The sequence below is a fragment of the Gasterosteus aculeatus genome, chromosome 14, assembly GCF_964276395.1.
Source record: "Gasterosteus aculeatus chromosome 14, fGasAcu3.hap1.1, whole genome shotgun sequence".
Lineage (NCBI taxonomy): Eukaryota > Metazoa > Chordata > Actinopteri > Perciformes > Gasterosteidae > Gasterosteus > Gasterosteus aculeatus.
The window spans coordinates 8,775,447-8,799,638 of record NC_135702.1 but is presented as its reverse complement, the minus strand read 5'-3'; the positions used below and the strand labels follow the sequence as shown (position 1 = coordinate 8,799,638).

The 24,192-nt window shown below is 44.1% G+C and overlaps 2 protein-coding genes across 5 annotated transcripts; one reads left to right on the top strand and one right to left on the bottom strand.

Annotated features, from left to right (window-relative positions):
* mrrf (mitochondrial ribosome recycling factor) lies at window positions 1–12,702 on the bottom strand. 4 transcript variants are annotated; one of them, XM_040198450.2, is made up of 7 exons: window positions 12,373–12,702; window positions 9,617–9,790; window positions 9,330–9,482; window positions 5,344–5,462; window positions 2,204–2,295; window positions 852–1,011; window positions 1–636 (listed from the first exon to the last, which is right to left on the bottom strand). In XM_040198450.2, the coding sequence occupies exons 2-7, from the start codon at window positions 9,786–9,788 to the stop codon at window positions 559–561; spliced, it is 774 nt and encodes a 257-aa protein (XP_040054384.1). In that variant the 5' UTR covers window positions 9,789–9,790; window positions 12,373–12,702; the 3' UTR covers window positions 1–558. The 4 variants fall into 4 exon arrangements, with proteins under 4 accessions (XP_040054384.1, XP_040054385.1, XP_040054383.1 ...); XM_040198451.2 differs by having other exon boundaries at window positions 12,365–12,499; XM_040198449.2 differs by lacking the exon at window positions 12,373–12,702 and adding an exon at window positions 11,546–11,805.
* rbm18 (RNA binding motif protein 18) lies at window positions 12,595–23,753 on the top strand. Its single transcript, XM_040198462.2, has 6 exons — window positions 12,595–12,837; window positions 13,545–13,658; window positions 17,834–17,960; window positions 18,560–18,640; window positions 21,180–21,280; window positions 21,802–23,753. The coding sequence occupies exons 2-6, from the start codon at window positions 13,552–13,554 to the stop codon at window positions 21,983–21,985; spliced, it is 600 nt and encodes a 199-aa protein (XP_040054396.1). The 5' UTR covers window positions 12,595–12,837; window positions 13,545–13,551; the 3' UTR covers window positions 21,986–23,753.
* The last annotated feature ends 439 nt before the right edge of the window (window positions 23,754–24,192 follow it).

Here is a 24,192-nt window from a genome sequence, read left to right as displayed (position 1 = left end):
TACAAAGCAGTGTTTCTTTAATGGAGTCCATCAATAATGTTACTTTTCCGGCTTTATTTTCGAGAGTAGCCGTATTATCAATCGTAGACATGGGACAAAATTAAAGCAGCTTTTTTATCAAGCGCATTCTTTAACAGTCTTGGAATCAATGTGAAACAAATGTTTGGCAACACGCTAATCATATCCTCTTTTCTTTGGAACGAACCCTCTCTCCCCTTTCTCCCTCGCCACCAAGTCCAACCCGCAGCCAGTTTACACTCAGACGGGTGCGCTTGTTTTACGTAAACAGACGGTCCTTGTGGCAAAGGGTTTGATTAGGAGGCGGCCTACAAATCCTATTAAAAGTACATTCGTCCCTTGCTCGGTGTTTGTTTGAAGACCGGAAGAGTAACAAGGGAGGAAGGAGATGACTGGCAGTCTGTCGTTGTTGTTTCCATGCCAGTTTCTGTTATTTAACTGCTGAAGGAGTCACTATTATAAAAGACGATGGGGTTGACATGTTGCTGTGTTCACCTGTAGGTTCAACTACAACCGAAATGTCATCACACATCATCACAGTCAGCCTAACAACTCCTTGGTCTTGGCTACCAGCTGCTTGTCAATGTCCACTGCAATGTTGTCCGCCATCTGCTGAATCTGTGAAGGGGAAGACACATTTCCAGCTCACTTATAAAAGACGATGAGAAGTGAAGAGTGACTTTTGCTATTTCGGCTGCAACGTGACAGAACAATGAAGGTCTACTTGTCTCACTTATCATCAGTTACCGATCATCCTTACATGAAACCTCGTCAGTATTATCTTTTAAGATTCTCTACGTGCAGTAGCACCGATGGCCTTTTTTTTATCCCACCTGTTTTTCCACAAGTCGTACGGTGTCCTCCGAGTGTCCCTCCTTTGTCTTTTTGACCTGTGTGACAGCATTAGAGCGCACTTTCCTCAGCGAGTCTTTAGCCTTGTTGGTGAACTGTTTGGCCAGCTTGGCGAGGTTCTCTCTGTGCTCCCGCGTTACTCTGCAGGAGAAGAGGAGGAAACGGTCAGATTCTGCACCCGAAACAAGAAAAGGTAAACTTTTTATAGAGTGTACTATAAATGAAGCACAAAAAAAGGCAAAATAACTACAAACTGCACCAATGAACTAAAAGAAAGGGTTGGTCAGACACACAACTGTGTGTGGACAAAATAATGAAACAAAAAAATCCAATGCTTAAATGAGAACCTTAAGTGCTCTTAGCATGAAGTCTAATTTTGGTTCAGACTCATAAGCAACAAACTAACTGAGGTCTCCGACTGCAGCTGAAACACACATCAACGTCGAATTCACTTTGCAATTGTTAATCACTCAGAAAATCCTACTTCCCATTTCACTTTCCCTCTTTGTCCTTAATTGACCATTTTCCTTTTTGCCGTTTCTGCCTTTGGGACTATTTGCAAACAATCCAAGTGCAGCGTCTATTTACCACAAACAATACGTCCTAATTACTGATTCCAGGGCCAATCAAGGAGCGCCTTCTCCTTGGAAATGCAAATGGAGGCTTGGAGCGTGCCGAGACTGATTGCAGGGGGGAAAGCAGTCTGACTCTTGTGTCCCTCCTCTGCCAGACTAACACCTGCTGCTCAACGCGTGCACACACACGTGCATGCGCGCGCACACACACACGCACGTAAACACGGGCCGGCATTTATACATGCAAGTACACTCGCATGCACATCTGTGTATATGTAAAAAGCACGCAGCGTATACACGCAGAGTGGTTTAGTGAGTGAGGGATGGATAGTTGTTTGTGAGGTTGTTTGACTTGGCAGAGAGAAAAAGAGAGAGTGCGAGTGAGAGAGGTCTAGTCACAATTGAGAGAAGGAGAGAGAGACCCGGCCCTCACATCAACATACTCGGGGCATCCATACATGTAGCAACAATCTACTTTACTAACGGGGACACATTCAAATCCTACTGCGAGGTTTAGCTTTATGCTAAGTTACCGTATGTATGAATAATTTCATTTATTTATTGGTTACGTGGCCTAATCAGAGAGAACCTAATCACCTAATGTTAAGTCCTGTGTTTAATATGAGAGACGGAAAACTGAGGAATGAGAAGAAAGTAAAAGGTATAATGAAAATAACGAAGAGAAGGAAAGTTTTTCTGTTCCTGCCCCCGGGGTGTGTGTGTGTGTGTGTGTGTGTGTGTGTGTGTGTGTGACTCACTTGGGAACAGGCACCTTGATAATGGTACCATCCACCTCTGGGTTAAGGTTCATGCTACTCTCTCTCAGGGCACGGGTGGCAGCCGCTGTAGCCTGGGGCACGCACACACACACACACACACACACACACACACACACACACACACACACACACACACACACACACACACACACACACACACACACACACACACACACACACACACACACACACACACACACACAAAAGATATATGAATGTGTGCCTTTGCAAATCGAAAAGCAGCGCTACAACTGCAGGTAGTGGCCAACTTCCAGCTGGCAATAATTAAGGTGTTGTGTTTTCACTGTGTGTATCTGGGTGGTGTGTGTGTGTGTCTGGGGAAGCCCTTGCAGTGTGGAAGTGCCTTGGGCCACTGTCAGCGCTCGGCCCTGTGGGACGGGACTGAGAGGTTGCAGGGCGTTGACCCACGGCGGTTTCACAGGAGAGATTGCTTGTGCATGACACACACACACACACATACACACAATATTCTTAAATTTAACAGCAGATAATCGATTGTTTATGAAGATGGGAAACCGTAATTGTCTTCTGGTGGGAACATGTATGCATGTTCACTTTAACTAAACTAAAAGGAACACAGATAGAGAAGAGTTTACATGCTCACTTTAACTAAAGTGAGCATGTAAACTCTTTTCAAACACAAGACTTTTACTTTTCAAAAAGGGTATTTATATTTGTTTTGCAGGCCAGCAGGCACAAAAAGAAGCTTGCATTCGTCTTAATGGTAAATATTAAAACCACATTCACTTATGCGAAACACAAAAAGTCATTGCACCGTAGACGACCCAGTCTGGCAAACACTGCATTAGAACCAGATCAAACGGTGCAAACCAACAAGGGGGAGGAAGTCAAACTCCTCAAACAAATTCTGCAACTGCATGACAATTCCCTCGGCTGAACTTCACAAAGTGTGCAAATGTGTAACGCTAGGAAAAAGAGCGTATCATTTTCCTCTTTTTTCTACTCTACTTCCTTGACAGCTCCTTCTGGCCTCGTCCACTGGGGAGAAAATGGCAGCGAGATTAAAGGAATTTATTTGTGCGCGGTACAATTAATTCATGAGGTTTCTCTTCGTTTCCTTTGTCAAACTCATACGCAGCCCAGGCCCTCCGGTTCTCCCTTTGAGTGCGGGGTGATAGATTCAGCCCATACCTATGTTTGATTGTTCTCAGCATCAAATTCATCACCGTTTCCGCCGACCACTCCGGTGGTTGAGGAAAAAAAAAAAAAAAACGAGAGGAATTTGTGTCTGAAAAAAAAAAAAAAAAAAAAAAAAAAAATGCTGGCCCGGTTCTGGTTAATATGTTGGAGGGGAAGAGAAATCACACTGAAGTTCAACATCAAACGCCTGACGGCACCGTTCAAAGCACAGGAGGCGGAGCGCCGAGGAATGTGTGCGTGCTCGTGTTTGAATAGTCCTGAAAGAAAGCACTTTATGGACAAAGTGGCGGGATGCTTAATACGTGCACTTACACATTCATCCTAAAAACACACACACACAAAGCTGCCCCCTGATCTCAGCATGCTGGTGGTTGCCGTTAGTTCCTCAGTGCCTTCCCAGGCTGCTCCTAATGAATGAATGGAAAACAATGGCCGGGCCCCTGGAGGGCCCGGTAATGGATAGGCATCATTATAAGCCTATTAGCTCTAGGTGCTGAGGACTCACCTCTGTGTGGGACACGTTGGGCATAACGGGGTAGTGTGTGTCTGCCAGTGTGTGTGTGTGTGGTCTGTGGTTGGAAATAGACTCCGTGAAAGACCATTCAGCCTTAATTTACAGATTCAGGACACTGATACCTGCTTCGATGGGCTTGACGTTTTGTGATATCAGTTTGAGACGAGAACAAAAGGTGCGTCGTCATGCTTTTCAGGTTCAGAGGGTGACCGGCAGGAAAATAAAAGGTTGGTGGAAGAACGTCTGTCGTAGCAGACAGGTGGTTACAGGTTGGATACAAAAGCAACAAGCTGCCTTTGAATGTCATTTATGTCGAAAACAGGAAACCAAATAATGTCACAATGGCTGGTTTGGACTTCTTTAGAAATCCCTTGTATTGTCCCCAAGATCTTGAATCGTTTGTTTTCCCACGCCTACTTGTTTCCCTTTTAGGCCATGCGGGCAGACTGAAATATCACATCAATCTGTATCTTGTAATGCCAGTGTAATGATAGAGGGCGTCACATCCAGAAAATGGTACGAACAATAACTGCATGTTTCATTCATCGCGTTGAGGTACTGTACTTGCAGGCATCACTAGAAAGCCGGTATCATTGATCATTCCCATTGATCAGAATTTACAGGATTATTAGGTGCAACCTATCACTTCATTCTGCATTTCACTCTTAGACTCTTCTTTATTCATATGGAAACAATGCACTTATTTAACTTTTCTTACGGTTGCATCTCCGGAGAGACGGAGCAGATTTGAATCTCTTTACATTTTAAACAACGTACCACATTATTTCACGTACCCATATTTATATCTATATTTCAGCGAATAATATCTACGAGAACTAAATCTCCAATGAGCACCGTCTGTGCGTTAATTTGATCGCATAATGTTGATTCTCAAGACCACCAGAAAGTCAGGTCTTGAATATGTGAGTTATTCCTGCAGACAATATTTATTTGTGGAGCTCTGATTAGCACAGTGTTGTATCATTCAAGAAGAAATGGAGGGAAAGAAAAAAAAAAAAAAAAAAAAGAAGAAAAATAATCCATTCCTTCCTAACCTGGGGGTGAAATGAGGTAATTTCCTACTCTGCGACAACTCGTACGCAGACATAACCACATCTCAGTGCACGCACAGAGTTTGGGTTCATGTTGCCATCTTTCACCTCAGAACAAAGGGCTCCCCGAGTGATCCATCAATTAGCATCTGAGACACGGCCGGAGAGAAGGAGGCAGGTCGGGTTTCATTTGGACAGAGATGTGGGCTCGAGAGTTCTGGTCTGGCTCACTTTTCCTCCCGCCGAGCACCGTCGACCCGTCGGTGCTTTGGATTATTTTCATAAAGCTTTCGGTTACGCCGTGCTCGTCTTTCACGAGACGCACGCATACAGGTCCGAAGGCCCCGCGTTTGTTTGCGGGGGCGTCTTACCTCTGGGAAGCTGCTCATGTTGACCATAATGAGCTGAGGGGATTTCATGGAGACCTGTCCCAACTGGTTGAGGGGGAACTTTCCATCTTGAGTTGTCACCACAATGTGATCCAGAGCTCCTAAACAGACGTAGAGAAATGTTAACGGCGATTTACTGGATTCAGTTGAGTATTTTAGTAATTCAAGGTGACGATGTAAGCTTTCCTTACTTTCAATACTGTCATACACAATATCTGCCAATATCTAAAATATCAGCCTTCACTCCAGTCAAACGTTTGGACACGTCAAGTTGAAATTTGCTTTTTAGTTTTCCGTGTTTTAAATGTATGAATCCACGTTTTTTAACATTAAAGTTTTTTTCTTAGTGCAAAACATCTCTCTGTGGTCTACGATGTATTTTTCAGACAAAGCTTGTTTATACAGTACCAGTCAAAAGTTTGGACACATGTTCTCATTCAATTCAGGGAGAAAGTGTCCAAACGTTTGACTGGTACGATACGGATGAATGGAAGACAAATGAGTGTTAACCAATATATGGCTATAAAAAATGATTCTCAAAGGACATATTCGGTATCTGCCTCAAACAAGTGGTGAATAAAATCTTTTTCTGTTTTGGTGACAGTTACCATGCCGACGGAAAGCTTACAAACAGACAGACGGAGGTATGGACCGACGTGCAGCGGAAGTCACAAACGACACAAGTAAAAAAAACATAAAGCGAGACCACTGTGGAAGTGTGAAGAGTCTCTACGATGTGCCGTCCCTCCTCGCTGTCAACACCGAGGAACAAACATCGGCGGACTTCTGTCGGGTCTCCCCCCCCCCCCCGCCGCCGCCCTCCTTCTCCCACCCTCTCCCCCCGGACTCCATCCATCCGCCCCTCTCCTCCATCTGGCTAACCTCAGACGCAGTTGTTTCCTCCTTCTCCACCTCTGCCTTGCATCACTCGCTCCCTGCTTACCCGCTGCAGTCCTTGCTGGTGGTGTGTGCAGGAAAAAGGGCGGGACATGGGTTGAAGTGGGGGTGAGCCAATAGTGCAAGTTTAAAAAATCAATTCATCATACAAATTCAAGTGCGTTTTCATGAGGTTATTGGGGTATCAGTCGGAGAATAGACGCCAAACAAGGTTGGGGTGAAATGGAAACCTTTTGTTTGCGGCGCGACTGGATCCATGACATACCGTCTACCTGTCGACCAATTATTCTGTCTCTTAAACGTTTGTTCTTTCTTTGACAACAGAGTGCGAGGAGGGGCGCCGGGGTCCAGAGAAGGCTCAGGGGAGGATGGCTGGATTGTTCTTTAGCAAAGTATGTCTAATACTGATGATCTCAAACATGAAAACGAATGAATGATGAATATGCTTTTGTAGCTACATTGTTTTGCCCTGCAGGCCACATTGTTGTGAACTTCCTACGGGGATGTAGGCAATAAAAACCACACAATATTCTTCAGACTGAGATAAATGCAGTTGTTCCGTCTGCCACAGAGCTTGAAAAGCATTGTAGAAAACTGAACTGATTGTCACATTTTCGGTTGATATGGCAACGAGTTGGTGCGCAGCGGCTGATTGTTACATGCAGCAAACATTTTCATTCACTCCGAGTCGTCTTTCAAGCCACCTGGTAAGCTGCTAGACCAACTCTCACTCGGTGATTAGCGGCTTTTGGTCACCAACTTCTCAGGAAAAATGTCCGTCCTCCTCGCAGTAAAATGCTCAGTTGTGGTCATAGTGTTTGCTAACTTTTAATCGGTTTGGTGCTGAATAGGTAGCGGACAGTTGGATTTTAGTAGCTCAGGAAATAAAAACTAATGCCAAGAGAAGAGTGTGTAATGAGAGTGAATAAAAAAAATAAAAAAAAGATTTACCAAAAGACGGCGGTCCTGTGATTCATCAAACTTTATAGTATCGGCCGAGGAAGTAACCGTTTGAGCAGATATGAGGCACAGGGCCCATCCACAAATTATTATTACCTTCCATTAACATTACCAGATGGAGGTCTGTGCTCCCTTCAGGTTATCAGTGGCTTTGTTTCTACAAATGGCTCTATTTCACAATTGAATCCATTATTAATAAAGGCACATTGATAATAGCAGATTTTGTGTGCTGGGGTGAATTCTAAACAACCATTTTGTTTTAGGATTTGCTCATGGGAGCGGCGACTCTGCGGAGTCTTATTGTGGGCGTTGAAGTTGCCAGGCAACCAGCGGACACTCAAAACACCGGCACAGCAAAGAAAAAAAAAAGCAGTAACGTGTCTTTAATTGTATTTAAGAGGTAAAACAAATCTAATAGAGGTTTGAAATTAACTCTCTGCAAAAAAAGGAGACTAATTGTATGTTATTTATTTTAGGACAACCTGTTAGTACCTGAAGCTATTTTAAAGTAGTTTAATTCCAAGTTGGTATTTCTTTCCCCAGTAATGTTGTTATAGTTAAATGCCTCAGTCCCCCCGGTATTGACAATGTTTCCATGGATACAGAACTTGTTTTGGGGCCATCTTTACCCATCTGTGACAAACCACAAGCTGGTGGTCACAGCATTGATCCATTCTGCCTGCATCCGTGTACAACCTTCTGCTGCACACAAACAACAACATACAACGCGGATTCATGGTAGCACACACACACACACACACACACACACCGGCACATACAGTTATATCCACACACACACACACTCATAAGCTTAATGAGAGCCAGATGAGAGGTTCATGGAACAAACGTACAAGACACATACACACATTTGAAGCGCTGACGTCATCCCATTCCACCATCTCATCTCCCCTGTCAGCCTTTAAGTCCGCTGCCTCCCCGGATTACCGCGCAGCTGGAGCGAAGAGGGGTGGATGCGTGGAGCGCAGGGCGGCAGTGAGGGGGTCGGGAGACGGAGCGAGAATGACGCGACGGAGGGATGGAGGCAGAAAAAAGAAAAAAAAACCAAGAGGAACGGAAGGAGGACTGAGAAGATGGAGGGCGCGGAGGAGGGAAATCTCGCCATGTGAACAAATGTGTCCTTGTGGTCAAAGAATAGTTCTTTCATGGAAAAGCATGAGACCCAGTTTGAAAATATCGCTTAAGGCGAGGTACAAAAAGGTAATGCCGTGTGAAAAAGAGACAGACATAAAAAGGAGGGATCCAAGATAGAAAATGTCTCACAGCAGGACATTTCGGATCGATGAGAGAAGGGACGGTGAAGAATGGACAGATGTATTAACAAAGGATAATGAAAGGTTTTAAGGAGATCTCCCGTTTAACTCTCCTGCATGTTGTGCAAACTTAGAGAGACTGCACATGCTGCGGATCAAATGTCACTTTCATCTGAGGAGGAAAAGCTCAGACAGTTCTGCCTCTTCCCTCGGGAGCCTCCATCACGCACCCCACCTCGGACCACAGCGAGCCCGGCTCCCATTTGTTAGAACCCAGAGGCAAAGGAGTCGTGACCTGGATGTGGTCTGGGAAACCGAGGCCAAACTGGGGTCAAGGTGAGGTCACACCGGGGCTCGCTCTCTGCCCTCAGGCGCTTTTTCAGGCAGATGCAAGTTGGAAACAAAAAGAAAGGGGAAAAAAAAGACTTGACTAATTTTCAAGTAGGAAAATTAAAAAGTAAACAGCTCCATTATGATACATCTGTGTATTTAGAGTCATCTGTTGGATGTCATGGCAGCTTATTCAGATCAAGAACTACATGCTGTTCATTCAGGGCTACGACAGACCACAAAGCCTGTGTAGAGAAGAAGAGAAGCCTTGTTTGTAGATGATTCAGAAACAGATTCTTTGGAAAAAGTGGAATCGTACTTTGGTTTGGCTCTAATCGTTTTATCATTCGGTGTGTCAACTGCGGATATCCATTAGATCACAGAATAAATCTACTGTTTACATACATATCCACCCGTCGGTTTTACATCTAATGAGTACCTTGCACTAAGAAGGAAAGAGAGGACAAAAAGAGAACGGGAGCCCAAGAAAAAACTCAGAGATAAGCTGACCTGGCGAGGTTCGGATGCTGAGGTTGCGTGTGAAGTCCTCTTTGAGCGCGTCGAGAACAGCCGTCATGTCCCCCTTCACCTCATCCAAAACGATGATGTCTTCCACCAGAGCCGAATTAATATTCACCTTAGCAGCCTGGCCCTTGGCCTTGGCTTGAAGGATGAAGAGAGGGAAAGAGGCAAATCACAGAGGGAAGACTCAAATCTTAGATAGATGACATCCAATCCCGTATCCCAACGGCAGATGTACTCATGTGAACTCCAGGCTCCGCAATCTCCTCACTGACCTTTTGCCTTCTTCGTGGCGTAGAGTCTCTTGGGTGCAGCGGGGTAGAAGGTGGTGTTGGGGTGCGGCAGCGGTTCGGGGAGCCCATATGTGGCCACCAGAGGAGACCTGAGCTGTCGCGACAGGGACTGACACAGCAGAGGCCGCAGCAGACGCAGGTGATTCACAGACATATCTGACACCAGAAACAAGGGGGAAGGACATTGTTTCAATAGGAGAAAATTTAGAAAGGCACGTCAGAGTAGATTACAAACACAATGCCGGTAGGTTTGAAATAACTAATAAAAGCATTAAGTTGTACACAAATCAGTGGAAGGCACCACTGGGCCGGGGATCAAAATGAAGTAATAGCTCATTTCAGCCAGTAGGAGGTAGGCATATGTCTAGTACTGACAATAAAGAGCCATCATCTATTTTTTTTCTTGCCAACTAGAAGATGATTTCTGAGTAAAAATAGAAACAAAATGAGAAAACAGTAAATGCACATTTTATTTTGCAATGTTAGCCATATATTTGCTAATGCAGTATAAGTAGTTGTACCCTACAAATTCAAATAACATACAGTACTTTAAAGAATCATCTTACAGGTAATCATCATTGGCCTATTTAACCGTTTAAAAACCTTAAAGACGTTAAGAAAACGGTCAAATGAAACTGAGGGATATGGATATAAATACCTAGAGGAATTTTCTTTTCATAATTGATTAATCTGCCAAAAGATCTAATTCACGGATGCAACAACAATGGCAGCTGTGGTATTGGCCCTTGCCATTTTCAGGTGTAATGGATAAATTCATTATTTCCCTGTTCAAATCCAATGAGCCAATATGGACTAAACCTTGGCCTCTGAAATGGAGCAGGGCCATAATCAGTATTATTAATTACACCCGGGTTCGCCCTTCATCCCACGTGAAAAGGCTGAGGTTTAAAAAGGGGCCATTGTGCTCGCCAATCCGAGCCGCCGGTAACGTCATTTGTTTCACCTGCGCGTCTCCTGCCGTGACAAATAGAGCTCCCCGCTGTCGAAGAACGCTCTGCACTGAGCTGCACAGGTCACGTCGCACGCAGCTACACTCCGCTCACAAACATGCCGGCTGTCCTCCTACTACACATACAAATCTAACTCCAACGCCAAACGTCCACTCCCGTCCACTCCCCACAAACGTGCGTCCGCGCACGTTTGGGGCATTCCTGATGGGAAATCTCACAATGTGAGACCAACCAACTCCTTTTCTATGGAACAAACCGCCTCCCACCGCGCAAACCGGCTGCCGACTGTGAACTGTGCCACTGAACCTCGGAGTGCACAAGCACAGACAAACTGTTGAGGTATCCAAGCGTGCATGCGAGTCTCACAGACACGCACAGTCAGTCAGTCAGTGGCTGTGAGCAGCGTGCGGCGCGCTGCTGCCTGACTGGCATCCCCCATTGTCTGGTGTCTGTGAAGGGAAACAAACTGCTGCATTTAAAGACAATTTGGGCAACATTAGAACTTTCCCAGATTGCATCACAGCACAGTGGATTTTCTCAAATGATGAAGTAGGAACTTTTTAGCCGTTAAATAGTGTTTGCATAATGTAGCAAGTACGCCGCTCACTCCTGGTAACATATGTCCATAAAACACACCCGAAATGTGTTTCATTGATTTGTTCAGATTACTTTTTACATCTGCAAGATCATGCATCACCACTAAATCATTGAATGTAATCCAAATTTAAATGTCCTGTATTTACGTAAATGTGTTTACAAATGTGTCAGAACAAACCTTAAACCGTAATGTTTCTTTTTTGTTTAATTGTAGATTTTAAACTTCTAACACAACACTGATCCCAGTGTCGGCAATGGCTACCAACCAAAATCCAAACATATTTCAATGTCAATATTTAGGCTAGATCGCAGACCACCACCTACAAAACAAACAAACCCATACCAGGCATCCACGGCTGGCAGGTTTCCTGACTGATGTGATAGGGCGCACGGTGGCGGGGCAGATATGCTCCGATGTGGGACGGTGACGGATCTCTTTAGAGTGGAAGTCAAGCAGAAAAGGGGAAGCACAGGTGTTCGGTGGGATACTGTAGCCTCACATCCTGCAGATTTCACACACTGCAGCAGCTGCAGACACGCCGCTCCTCCTTCCAGTGGCAGGAGACAGCTGGTGAAGCCCGCATGATCTCTCCTCTGCACACTCTGAGGCAGAAAAGTATTACCCCAGCACTTGGTTTGGCCTCCTGAAGAAAATTCTTCAGACTTGAAGAATCAGAACTGTCAATTCACGTAAATGTTTATTTGATTATCTGCTATGACGTAAAATGTAGAGGGGGGGGGGGGGGGGGGGGGGATTAACCTCAGCAGCCGTTAGGCAGCCATCGAAGGGAAAAATAAACGGGGCAATTTCCAATGTAACATCCCGAGATGAACGGATACAAGCTCCTGGATCCGACATGCCATTCACTTTATACAGTGTTGATGTTTTTAAGCCGAAAACACAAAGTATAGGCCAAACACTGAAGAATTAACCCAATAGTAGCGTGTGAACATCTTTAGGACAACGGACTAATCCGAGCACTTTGTGTAATTCTGGTCTAAGTGAGGCAGTGTGAAGGTCGATGATGTTATGCAGGCGTACATGCAGCATTGTTATGCACAGGCTAAATACTGAACATTAAAACGTCACCACGTCGTAACGTAACCTTAACGACCCGGCAAACCCCCAAACTTAAACTGAAAACGACACCAAAAGACACACCTACTTACTTTACAGCATTTACAGAAGCATGTTAGCTGGGTGAAAGCCACATTTGGCATCTACGTCGTCATCACCGAGCGCCGACGGTTTAGAATGTTCCATTGTGTGCTCGAAACCACGTACGGCGTGTCCCGAATAGGCGGGGTTCGTTTCTGGAAGACCAAACCAAGGGCTCGGAGTTGGGAGGAGTGAGATTGCGGGACATGAAATAAATAAAAACGAGCCTCTCCTCTCGACTCCGCGGACAGTTAAACAAACTACAGCATCATCCTGCGCCTTTGTTGTGAGGCGTTAGCAAGGCGACTATTTATCCTTCAGGATAGCTAACCCGATACATCTTATTAGAGGAAAACGTACCAATTGCGTGAAATGATTAGCGTTACGTTTTGACGTAACTGAATCGTCCCGAAGTGGGATCCCTAGTAGGTTAAGTTTCAGCCAATATTAGAGAAGAAGTTCGACGGATCCGAGAGGTAAATTGATTCTATTAGCTGTCTTACTGATAGCAACCCACCCTTCTTCCAAAACGGTGTGTTAACCGTTTAGTGGATACGTGTTGCCTTCTCTAATATGTTTAGATTTGAATGGCACAGATTCATTTAAACGTAAAGTAACACAATCAACGTTAACCGGCAAATGATTACAACGCTTGAATAGTAGTTTATCGATCAACCTACAGTTAGCTAAGCTATCGTTAGCTTGTAGCTAGACTTTAGCTAAATGTAACACTAGATAAACTGTGTTGACAGCGGACTGACGGTGTGTAACGTCTCTAATGCGTTTGAGCACAAACCACTGCTTCATACACGTAACGTTAACTATGCATATAAATCATATAAAACAAAACAAATATCAAAACAAATTAACGACAAAATGACGTGAACTGACAAATTAACTGCTTTTATTTTATTGAAGTACAAGTGCATCTACTTGGTAGCAGTTTTGACTCAACCGTCTTGGTGTCATTAACACCTTCCTATGAATCAGTCCCAGAGTTAAATGTGGGACAAATATTTAGGTCATATCTTTTCTGACAACTTTTTCTTAATTTTCTAACTTTTCCGAACAATCATACAGGCCAAGGTGCTAAGACAGCTCCCATGCTGAGTATCCGACACAACTTTGATCTCCCTTCTGGTGTAAACTGGATTTCTCTTCCCTCTGTTGTTGCCTCCCACAGAGTCCACATGTCTTCTGCAGCGGAGTCAGTGAAAAATGCCTCCATCGTTTCGGACAGTGGGGCCCATGATGGAAACCGCCTGTGGATAGGCAACATTGACCCCAAAATTACTGAGTGAGTAAATCCAAACGTGACCTCACCTTTTAATAGATTAAAAGTTGTTCGAATTGAAAAAAACAAACATATGGATTTCACTACAAAGGTACACATTTCTAGAATCAGACACCCAAACGAATAACAAAGTTACTTTGGTATTTTAGTAGCAACAATTGTTGCATTAGAGGTTATTGTAAGCCAGTCCATGTAATGATCCTGAGGTATTACTTTTAAACTTGCCAGGCTCTACCTCATAGAGAGGCAATGCACTGTGTGTGCGTATATGATTGATGAACTGTGTGTGTGTGTGTGTGTGTGTGTGTGTGTCTGTCACAGGCTGAGACTGAGCAGACAGGGCTGGGTGTGTGAAAGAGAGGCAGTGAGCCGTGGCGACCTGCTCTACTAAGGAGCAGCCATCATTCCTTACTCACCTGCCCTGTTTACTCTCTCTGTGTCAACCTGGAAGTGTGTGTGTGTGTGTGTGTGTGTGTGTGTGTGTGTGTGTGTGTGTGTGTGTGTGTGTGTGTGTGTGTGTGTGTGTGATGCTTGGGTGGCAGCTGGTGGCGAGGCAGGCTTCTACACACTGAGGTGTCTGCGTGTACATGCAAACCTTTCATTGTTGCACTTCTGTGTGTAGTCGAGTGTCTACATGTGCAGAACTCATATAGTGACTGTGAAGAACACCCTTACATGTATTATGATGCAGCGGAGTGAGTTTTCTGGGGGGTGAGGGGGTGTGTCAGTGTGCCTGTGGGGGATGCTGGAGAATATATAGGCCGCAGCTCTGGTGGGCGTCTAGACAGGCGTTTCCTTCCCTTTTCCCTGCTCTGCTCTACCTCTTCTTAAGTAGCTCACTGCCCAACAGGAGAGAGGGAAAACAAGAGCGATGGCCGTGGCCCCTGGTGCTGATTGGGAAGATTAATTAGCTCCTGGGTAGCATACTTAGTACTCTCGCTTTGTCCTGGTAAACCAAAGCAAACCTCCTGACTCCAGACCTGAAATGCAAGGTGCTTATTATGAGTACATGAAGTCATAAATATTAGCATTAGTTTTTGTGGGGGGTTCATTAAAACATTCTCTGCCACAAGTTGCTTGCTTTATTTATTTGAAGATTCATGTTTTGAGGCATAAATGTTTCATTTGATTTACAGCAGTATAAATGTTTCACACTCATGTGGGACTCGTGACTTACAAACCTGTGGGACAATCTATTCCAAGTTTTGATTTTAAAAGATGAACTTCTTTTTCTTCCACTTGTTCCACCTTGTTCTGTGCATGCAGAAACTGTTCAGAGAAAACTCGAATCATCTGTCCCTTTTAAAATGCTCGGTAAAAAAGAAAAAAAAGGACCATTTTGTGGTTGAGCACTTTTGACCATTCAGGTCAGATGAGCATCGTACGTAATTCAGATGTCTTCGCCTTGCACACAGCGCAGAGACTCAGCAGGTGCAACTGGAGCTTTCAGCACATATTCATGTTTTGTGCTTTTGGCTGCTCAGAGGGGGGGGGGGGGGGGGGGGATTTCTCATTAGTGGTAATCCATCACCGCGTCTCTTTTTGTTCTCTCTCTGGTCCCCTTGTTACATTTTAAGTTGCGTACCTGGAAGTTGACATTATGTTTTATTAAAGAAGGTTATAACCTCGCGGTGTAGGCCTAGATTTCTTAAAATTGCAGATATTTGCCTTGCCAGATAGTCCAAAATTCTCCTCTCTTGCCTTTCCCCCCTTCTGACCTACTCTGCGTCCAACCTTTTGTCCTGTCTTTTTCTGGACTGGACTCTCGTGCCCTGTTTTCACTTCCTTCCTCCTCTTCGCCGGCCGGCCCTCGCGTCTCCCCTACCTGGGCTGCTCACCTCCTCTCTTCTTTTGGCTTCTCGTCCTCTTCCTTCACCTTTCACCTCGCCTTCAACATCCTCTGTATGAACTTTACTCCCCCAGTCTCCCCCCACCTTTCCCTCCCTTTCCTCCCTCCCTCCCCTCTCCTCCTCTTCCTCCGGTGGTTTTTACAGCCCCCAGGAGGAGCGGTCCATTGTGGTTCAGCTCGCCAGCATCCAAAGTATGTTCTTAGAGTGTCAGCCATTTAATCTCTCTCACATTTGCACGTATGCACACACCCGTGTACATGTGTGTTGTCTGACTCTACAGCAATATGAATATTATTGCATTACAACTGTTTTCACTTGACTTAAGTGACCTTTTCGCTCTCTTTACCGGTGTTTCAGAGGCTCAAATACAAACTATTTGAATATAAGAGTGCAGAATAATGTCATAATAAAGTTTAATATGATATAATCTTTTATTTGTAGATGAGCCTGCGCTGCTGGAGTAGCCACCTTCACATGAGACGCTTGCAGGGTGTTGTCTGGGAAAAACTGAAATTCACATTGGCCAAAAGCCCCTCAGGGAGTCATAGAAGGTGGAAGACATTACAGCAACCTGTTGCTAAGGCGCACAGTTCCCGCTCTGTGTCCCACATTCACTGCCATTCATGCACGGGACTGCGTGTCACACAATCCTCTTTGTGGTTACACACAGACACACACAAACCACTTCAGAATTACCAATAACAATCAACTAAACAATAAAAGGCAGTCACACAAAACACGCCACTGTGAGGATTGAAAAGTCCCGCGTGGCGAAGACTCCGAAAAACCAACAATACGGGAAATTGTTTGTTGGTGTCTTTTGTTTGTGCATTTAGTTTTAGCTTTTTATGGTTTGATAGACTAAACACAATGTTGAACGAGCAAATTGATGCTGACTGACTTTCTTTTGGCGGCTTCAGTTTAAGGGTCCTGGGGGGTTCACGCTGGCTCACCGCCTCAGGAGCCACATGAACAGAACAGAACCATCATCAGGTTCAAATCCTCTACTTAAGTAAAAGTGTAAATAACACTCTAAAGAAAATACTGAGGACAGGTCCTTCATTCAAAAACCTTACGCAAAAGGATGCAACTTTTATCAGCAAAATGTGCTTAAAATATCACGTACAGTAGTAGAAGGTCGCAGTAGTATTCCATTAAAATGGTCCTTGTCAGTGTTTTACCTTTTTAAATATGATGCTTTAGTCTAAATATTGATGTTATATTAAAATAAATGTTGCACTTTACAGATTTTACTGCTGCCGATGTGCAAGCCGTGGTGCTACTTTTAATTCTTGTATATACTGTAGTTTAATCTACAGTAATGTATCATGAAGTCATGTTGCGCTGCTCTCCTGTAATAACCACCACCATGACAAGTCAATTGCACAATGAAAGATGCCTGTTGAGTCAAACTAATGTCCGTCAGTTACATACATCTATCATAAAGCAATATACATGAGCAAATTGTTCAGGACATTTGGTTAAAGAACACGAGGAAAATGAAAGCGTTTTTCTGAAGTCATTTATTGTTTTGAATCCTCAGTAGCTGCTCACAGGCGGTTTCAATACCTAATCAATCAGGAGTACACCGCGTGCTGCTTTTGGACTCGCTGGCTGCAGACTCGCCGTATTGCCTTTCAGAAGAAGAAGAACAGGCCTCATCGTTTATGCTGCACGCTTTTACAATAATGAAAAGAATTTCACCCATATAAATCCTGTCCTGCACGAGAGCTTTGAGAGCTTTTGCTGTTCAATCAGCACTTGGGTGTATACAGCGTTGTTTCCCCCCCCCCCCCCCAGGGTCCGCCTGAGGTCTGCTACACGCGAACCTACAAATCCTCGCGCTCCGCATAGCTCCACAATGACCACATTTCTGCGTACTCCGGTCAGCCTATGCCGGTCCCAGGCAGCTCCACGCGGCGGGTGGATGTTGTTCGTGCAGAGCTCGGTGCTCAGGGGGGGGGAGATTATAGGCTTCCTCTCTTTTATTCCCTCATTGTCCTGCTACTGTATCCTCGGCATTGTCTCAATGAGAGATTTACTGTCGCCGCGTTGCCACACCAGCTGGCCCCGCCGCTAAAAAGGTGTCGGAGCGAGAGAAAGCTGTCGTTCTCATTAGCGGCCCTTGACAGATTCACGGACTGCAGGTTGGCAAATGGAGTGAGCTGCAGATCTTCACAGGGTCCATCTATGAAATACTGTGGAGTGTGTTTTGCAATGAAAGAGTTCTTTTCCCGTGTGATATCTTCGCTAAATAAAAGTTACACTGAATAGAAATAGGAATAGAAATTCCTGCTGTAAGTTGTCGTGACTCCTTTTCTCCGACAGGTATCACCTGGTGAAGTTGTTGGAGAGGTTTGGCAATGTGAAACAGTTTGACTTCCTGTTCCATAAGTCGGGGCCTTTGGAGGGACAGCCGCGGGGCTACTGCTTCGTCAACTTCAACACCAGAGAGGTATGTGCAAGGTTTATGTGCAAGGTTTATATTTATATATCTTGTACAACATTATTTTCCTTTTTCTGCAGTATGTATATTATCCACCACATACACATCCTGTGTTTCCTGTGAAATATTTATATGGGTCATTGTGGGCACAGATATGGCATTTTCAAAAAATCAAGAATATTTCAGTCAATGATGATAGAATGCCAACATATTGCTGAAAAAACCCACACTTCAGAGGCAGTACTTGTTTTGGAGTGAGCAAGTGTCCATCAGCAGGAAATGAAGCCCTCCCGAAAGGAATATACGGAGGATGTGCGTGTTTACGTTCACACTCTCACATGCACTTAGATATCCCATTCTGTCACGCTGCCTCTCAAGCACACGACACAGACACGCATGCATATACACACACACACACACACACACACACACACACACACACACACATGTCAGTTATCCTCCAACTGCAGGCAGGGCGGCAAATCATCATCTCTCAATTGTAAAATTATTTGAGGGTACCGTTGCAATCAAAAAAGGCATGTTTTTTCTTATCTTATTTGCAAAAAAAATTCAGTTTCCCTCTGTTATGTGTGTGCCGCTGTCTGCAGGAGGCAGAGAGGGCGATCCAGTGTTTGAATGGGAAGCTAGCTCTGTCGAAGAAGCTGGTGGTGCGCTGGGCGCACGCACAGGTGAGGGTAAGTAACATACGTCCGTGCATGAGGAAGAGCTCATTGATGACTTTCCGCAAACAGAAATATAGCTGCAAATAATTTCGATTTTATGAATACATTTTAAGTTGAAGGTCATGCTTGATCGCTGAGTGTCCGTCTGAGCTGTTGCAAAACATCACGAGTGTCGTTTAGTTTCCAATATCACGCTGCTGCTGCAGTGGTTAGATCATGGAGAGCAGATCCCAGCACAACCTATGCCTGTCTCTTAACAATGGACCGCCTACTGGCAATGGGTGAAGGGATATCCTGCATCGAGGCGAATCACGCCCTACACACACACACAGACAGCCGAGGGAGGTCAAGGTCGTTGCTGCCGCTACCAAGACAACACGACTAGGCTAAATCCACCACCAACCAAAAATAACTTTGGTTATTTATACCATTTTAAGTTGTTCTCATCTTTATATCTCCCTATTAAAATGAGTCGTTCTGTCTCATCAGGTGACTCAAAAGTAAACACGTTAATACTACTTTACTCGCCGTGTCCGTCGTCTCCACCTTCATGGCCCACCTTCCAGTGCCCTCCTATCATTTATCCTACCAATGCTTCAACAAATGTAATACCTGACTAACACTGCGAGGGTCTGGTGTCCACCGTCCTCAGTGAGAGGACGTTTTGCTCCATTACTGAGCTACGGCACAATTAATGCAAGGGTTCAAATGTGAAAAATATATATTTTTGTATTTCTTTCAAATTTGTCCTTGTGGTGTAATCCTTCTGTTCTCCAAGATATAAAAACATAATTTTACAGTGCAATTATTATTAATCAAGTAGGATTTGAGCATCTCTCTGCCAATCTATATATACCATTCTCAGGTGCGGACGGATGTGATGCGTATATTCCCAGGACAGATTTGACGCGCTGGGGTGAATGAGTCAGAGACAGTCAGCCTTAGAAGTCGTTGTCTCATTTCCAGACTACATCTTGACTTTATTACACGGTTTTAAAAAAGGGGAAGTACATGTCGATGAACGTTTATTGAAATGTTGCCGCAAACTCTTCAAAAACATTCATGGCTTTCCAAATCTGCTTCTTTTTTCCCCCCCCAACAGTTCAACATTATTTCTGTATGTAGCCAAGGTGCGTGTTCGGCATCATAAGTAACATTCCTTTGACTGCATCCACAGGGAACTTACTTCCATCCTTATCGAAGCAGCTGGGTGCTCATTGTAGGCTATTTCAAGCCAGAAGTGCAACTACCTTGAGTAACTGGAACATTTTGACTTTTATTTTATTGCTCCACGCTGGATTTATGAACAGAGTGGGTATGGCTATGTGCTGGATGTGCACTGGAGATCTACATGCATTCCAGCTACACGGGTTAAGGAATAGGTGGAAGGGAAGGGTCCTGGCTGCTGCAATGGGCATTGTTTTAGACCTATTCTTGGCTGCGCATGTTGTGTATTTCTCAGTATGTATGACAGTATGTGAGACCTTGTTTGTGCGTTCATGTAACTTGTTTCAGTCCTGCTTCCAGTTTACTCATGCTCCATCATCTGATTTGTTCCTTTTTGTTTTTTCTCTCTCTTCTTCTTTGCAGGTTTCAAGAATTCTGTGTTGGCTGTGAGATGTTTGTAAGACTGTTTTTTTTTTTTTAGTTGAAAGCAATGACTTCAGCCGCTCCCTCCCATTTTCTCCACATGCCTTAAGGTGTGATCACACTCCTGCTCGGTTACCGTCTGTTTGAGTAAAACCAAACGTACCAATACGTCAGGTTCACAACGTTGGTTCTTTGTGGCAGGAAGCTGGACTCGGCTCCCCAGACGACCGCTGTCAGCGTTTATTCGGTCTGATAGTTTCACACGGGACATTTCTTCTTATTCTCCGTCGGCTACTCTTTCTCCTCATGTCTCGTTCCAACACGGCCACTGAAATGTTTCCTAAATGTAGTTGAGACTGTACCCGAAAAGGAGCCGAGAACACGTGGCTGTCTCCTCCCTTTGACAGTATCGTTTTGAATTTGACACAAGCCCGAGTCTAGTAAGGCACACATGATGCACTATGCACACAACGTGCACTAAGCACACGTGATGCACTATGCACACAACGTGCACTAAGCACACAACATGCACTAAGCACACATAATGCACACAACGTGCACTGAGCACACAACATGCACTAAGCACACATAATGCACACAACGTGCACTGAGCACACAACATGCACTAAGCACACATAATGCACACAACGTGCACTAAGCACACAACATGCACTAAGCACACATAATGCACACAACGTGCACTGAGCACACAACATGCACTAAGCACACATAATGCACACAACGTGCACTGAGCACACAACATGCACTGAGCACACATTTTTTTAGGAGGTTAAGGTGCGACCATCCAAGTTTCTCTGTCTTTGCACGCTTCCACCATTTTTTATTTATTTTTTACCCCTCGTTGTCTCTCTCCGTCTGTCCGTCCACACTCGTTTCCATCACTGTTTGTGTGGCTGATTTTTTGGGGGGTTTTGGCCGCGTGTCTCGTCTGCAGAGGTTTGAAGGTTTTCGCAATGACAAATCGATGCCTCCGAGCCTGGAACCGTCGAGCAGCGGGGGAGCAGAGGATGGAGCCGTGACCTCCAACCACCTCAGGTCGGTACAGCAAAGCCACGCTGCAGCCCCCTCATCACTACGCGTTGCTGTTCTGACCCTTTTTTGTCCAGTTGTTCTAACATGTTGTACTACGTTCACGTACACAAACACACTTTTTAAGCACGTCAGGCCTATAGAGCACGAAGGCATGTCAAGAGGAGGCAATCGAGTGGGTAGCAAGTTATCAGCTGTCAGCGTTCAGCCAAGTCTCCACACTTCAGTTCTAGTGAAATCTCCAAAAAGAGGCGATGCACTTGCACCTTCAAATCCAGTTTAAATGCAAGTTTTCCTCTGCTCTTTATGCAGCACAAATGGTCTCTCTTACTTTTTTTTTTTTTCCTCCTCCCGCATCTGTCCCTCCCATTACAAAGAGTGCTAATATCGCCTCTACTTTTCCCCCTCAGCCAAGGGCTAAGATCTGTCCCATCACTCAGTTCGCACACTCAGCACCAGCACTAGTATTTCCTCCTCAGCCTCGCGCGCTAACATCTCCTCTTTTTATTTCCCCCTCCTGCCTCTAGCACGAGTGCTAAAATCCGCGCCATCGAGGCCAAGCTCCAGATGATGGAGGAGAACCCGGAGGACGACTACTCGGGCCCGTCGGCCTACGTTTACAACAAGCCGCCAGAGAGGAAGCGCTGGGAGCCTTACTCCAAATCACACCACAACAACCAGAGCAGGCCCTTCCGCAGGTTTAGGAGATGACCCATCGTCCAACTCATTCTGGAGAGCCCCCCCCCCCCCCCCCCCCTTCCACCTACACACAAACAGACTCTACACAGGATACTTTAAAGACTATACACATCTGGGATTCAAAGGTTTTGACAATGCTTTCAGAGACCCGACTCTTTGCGAGTACAGCAATCACGGACAAATACCTCAGTTATTTTGGTTTTATGGTTGTCTGTTATTATTTAGTTATAACATATGGCACATACTTGACCGATGTGCAGGTTGGAACCCTTTTGTGTCTGCCTTCTCACTTTTGCAGAGATGTAATATAGGTGGAACAGCTGTCAGTCACATGATGCACAGCTGCAGGGAAAAGAGAAAGGCTGTTATTAAAGAGTCTGGATGCCCATCCTCTTATTGTTGATATTATTCAAAGGTGAACTTAGAGGATGAACACTGAAGAGGATGAAACACACCGATTCATAACTTTTTTGTATTAATGGAGTTAAACTTACCTCCCCTTTCAATTTTGATATGTCTGCTGTCGATGTTTTTACTGGCTTTATTTGTGTTGTGTGGAGTTTTGGGTATTTACCATGCCACCATCTCATTATTTTAGTTTCACAATTAAAGACAACGAAATGTCAAATGCGCGGCATGTTTTATGCAATTTTCTAGGTTTCCTGCGTTGCTCGTAAAATGAAGGCTTTGTTGGAAGCGTCAGAATACTCTGGCCCACGCTGTAAAGCCGATTGTTTCACAATACGTTTGGTAAATCATCTGCAGAACATTGAGGGGAGACGCCACTAATTAAACCTATTAATCTACCATTGGTTAAGAAATGCAGTCCTGAATTATAACAGATTTTCAGGTGTAACAGAGACTAGCACCGTTCTTACTTCTAAAAGTCCAAATGTTTTCTGTAATAACTGTTCCTCCCATTTACTATAACATGCAATGTGTTTCCAACCCCAGTAATATTTTATTTCCCCACGATTGACTGTTTTTTCATATTTTTTTCTGAAGTCTACCAAAAATTTGCCAAAAGTAATTTTAATAGTTTGCAGGCCTTTTGCCTATATGGGTTTAAAGTGGAAGCAAAAATCTTAACATTTGGATTGACTTCTCTGAAGCACTACTGTAATTTGTTTTCCTGCAGGTGAGATAATAAAAGGCAAAAAGAAGAACAGATTTTTTTTTAAATTAAATTTCACCCTGAATGAGTTGGCATTGAGAACGAATTTTCCCGTTGAAGGTTCTCTCCAGAATTGAAGTTGTAGAAGTCCTGGAGATGACGTTGCAGCATGCAGGAGATCGGTGGACTTGATTGTACAAGACGAGACAAGAAGCAGGGGAGCAGAATTGTGTGCGCACGGAACCAATCAAATCCTACCTCTTGACATCTGTCAGCAGTTCTTTAAAATGTCTTCGTTATTGTAAAAGCAATATTTCTGATGGCCATTAGAAGAGTTTGATGTTTTCTTTCAAATGTGCGTATTTATCTGTTTTAAAATTAAAAGGTCGATTCGTGCAAATGTATTTTTTTTACTTTATTAAGAATTGCAAATGCATTTCAAGGTTCTTAATTATTATCTTAGGTCCGGATTATTTTGATGGATTTCTGAACAATATATTTTCTTTTCATTTCTAGATCTTTGGGATCGATGATCCCTTTCGCTAAAGGACTCGTTGAGTTGTTGTTTTCTCTTTCAATGATTTAGCAATATGTCAAATTCACAATTCGTCTGTTTCGGGGTAATTTAGTTTGTCTCAATAAAGTCAAAGCTATCTGGTTTTTAAATGTTTGACTACGTAAATTATATATAAATCCAAAATATGTGGTTATTCTTATAGTTTTTATGCCGTGTAAATTATTGTCGTCTATACATCCACATTTACATTATTATACGCATTTCAAATATATTTGAATGAATATACTGAACGTGTTTTTTAATTTTATATAACAATAAAAAAGGAAAGTTTTAAATGACGAAGATGAGAACGAGCAGATAATATATGATTACACCATCGATGGATTCAATCGCTTTTGTCACAACATCCCCTAGTTTCATCGTGCCTACTTGGTTGTTTATTGTGAGGCAAATAAACGGCAATGAAATCACATTTTGGATGGGATTTTTTTTTTCAATGTTCTGACAGCAGAAGCTCGGTTTCTGTCACAACTTCTTCCAAAGTGTGTCCACTCTTCTCACGCACGTGGAACTCTTCCTTCACCCCCC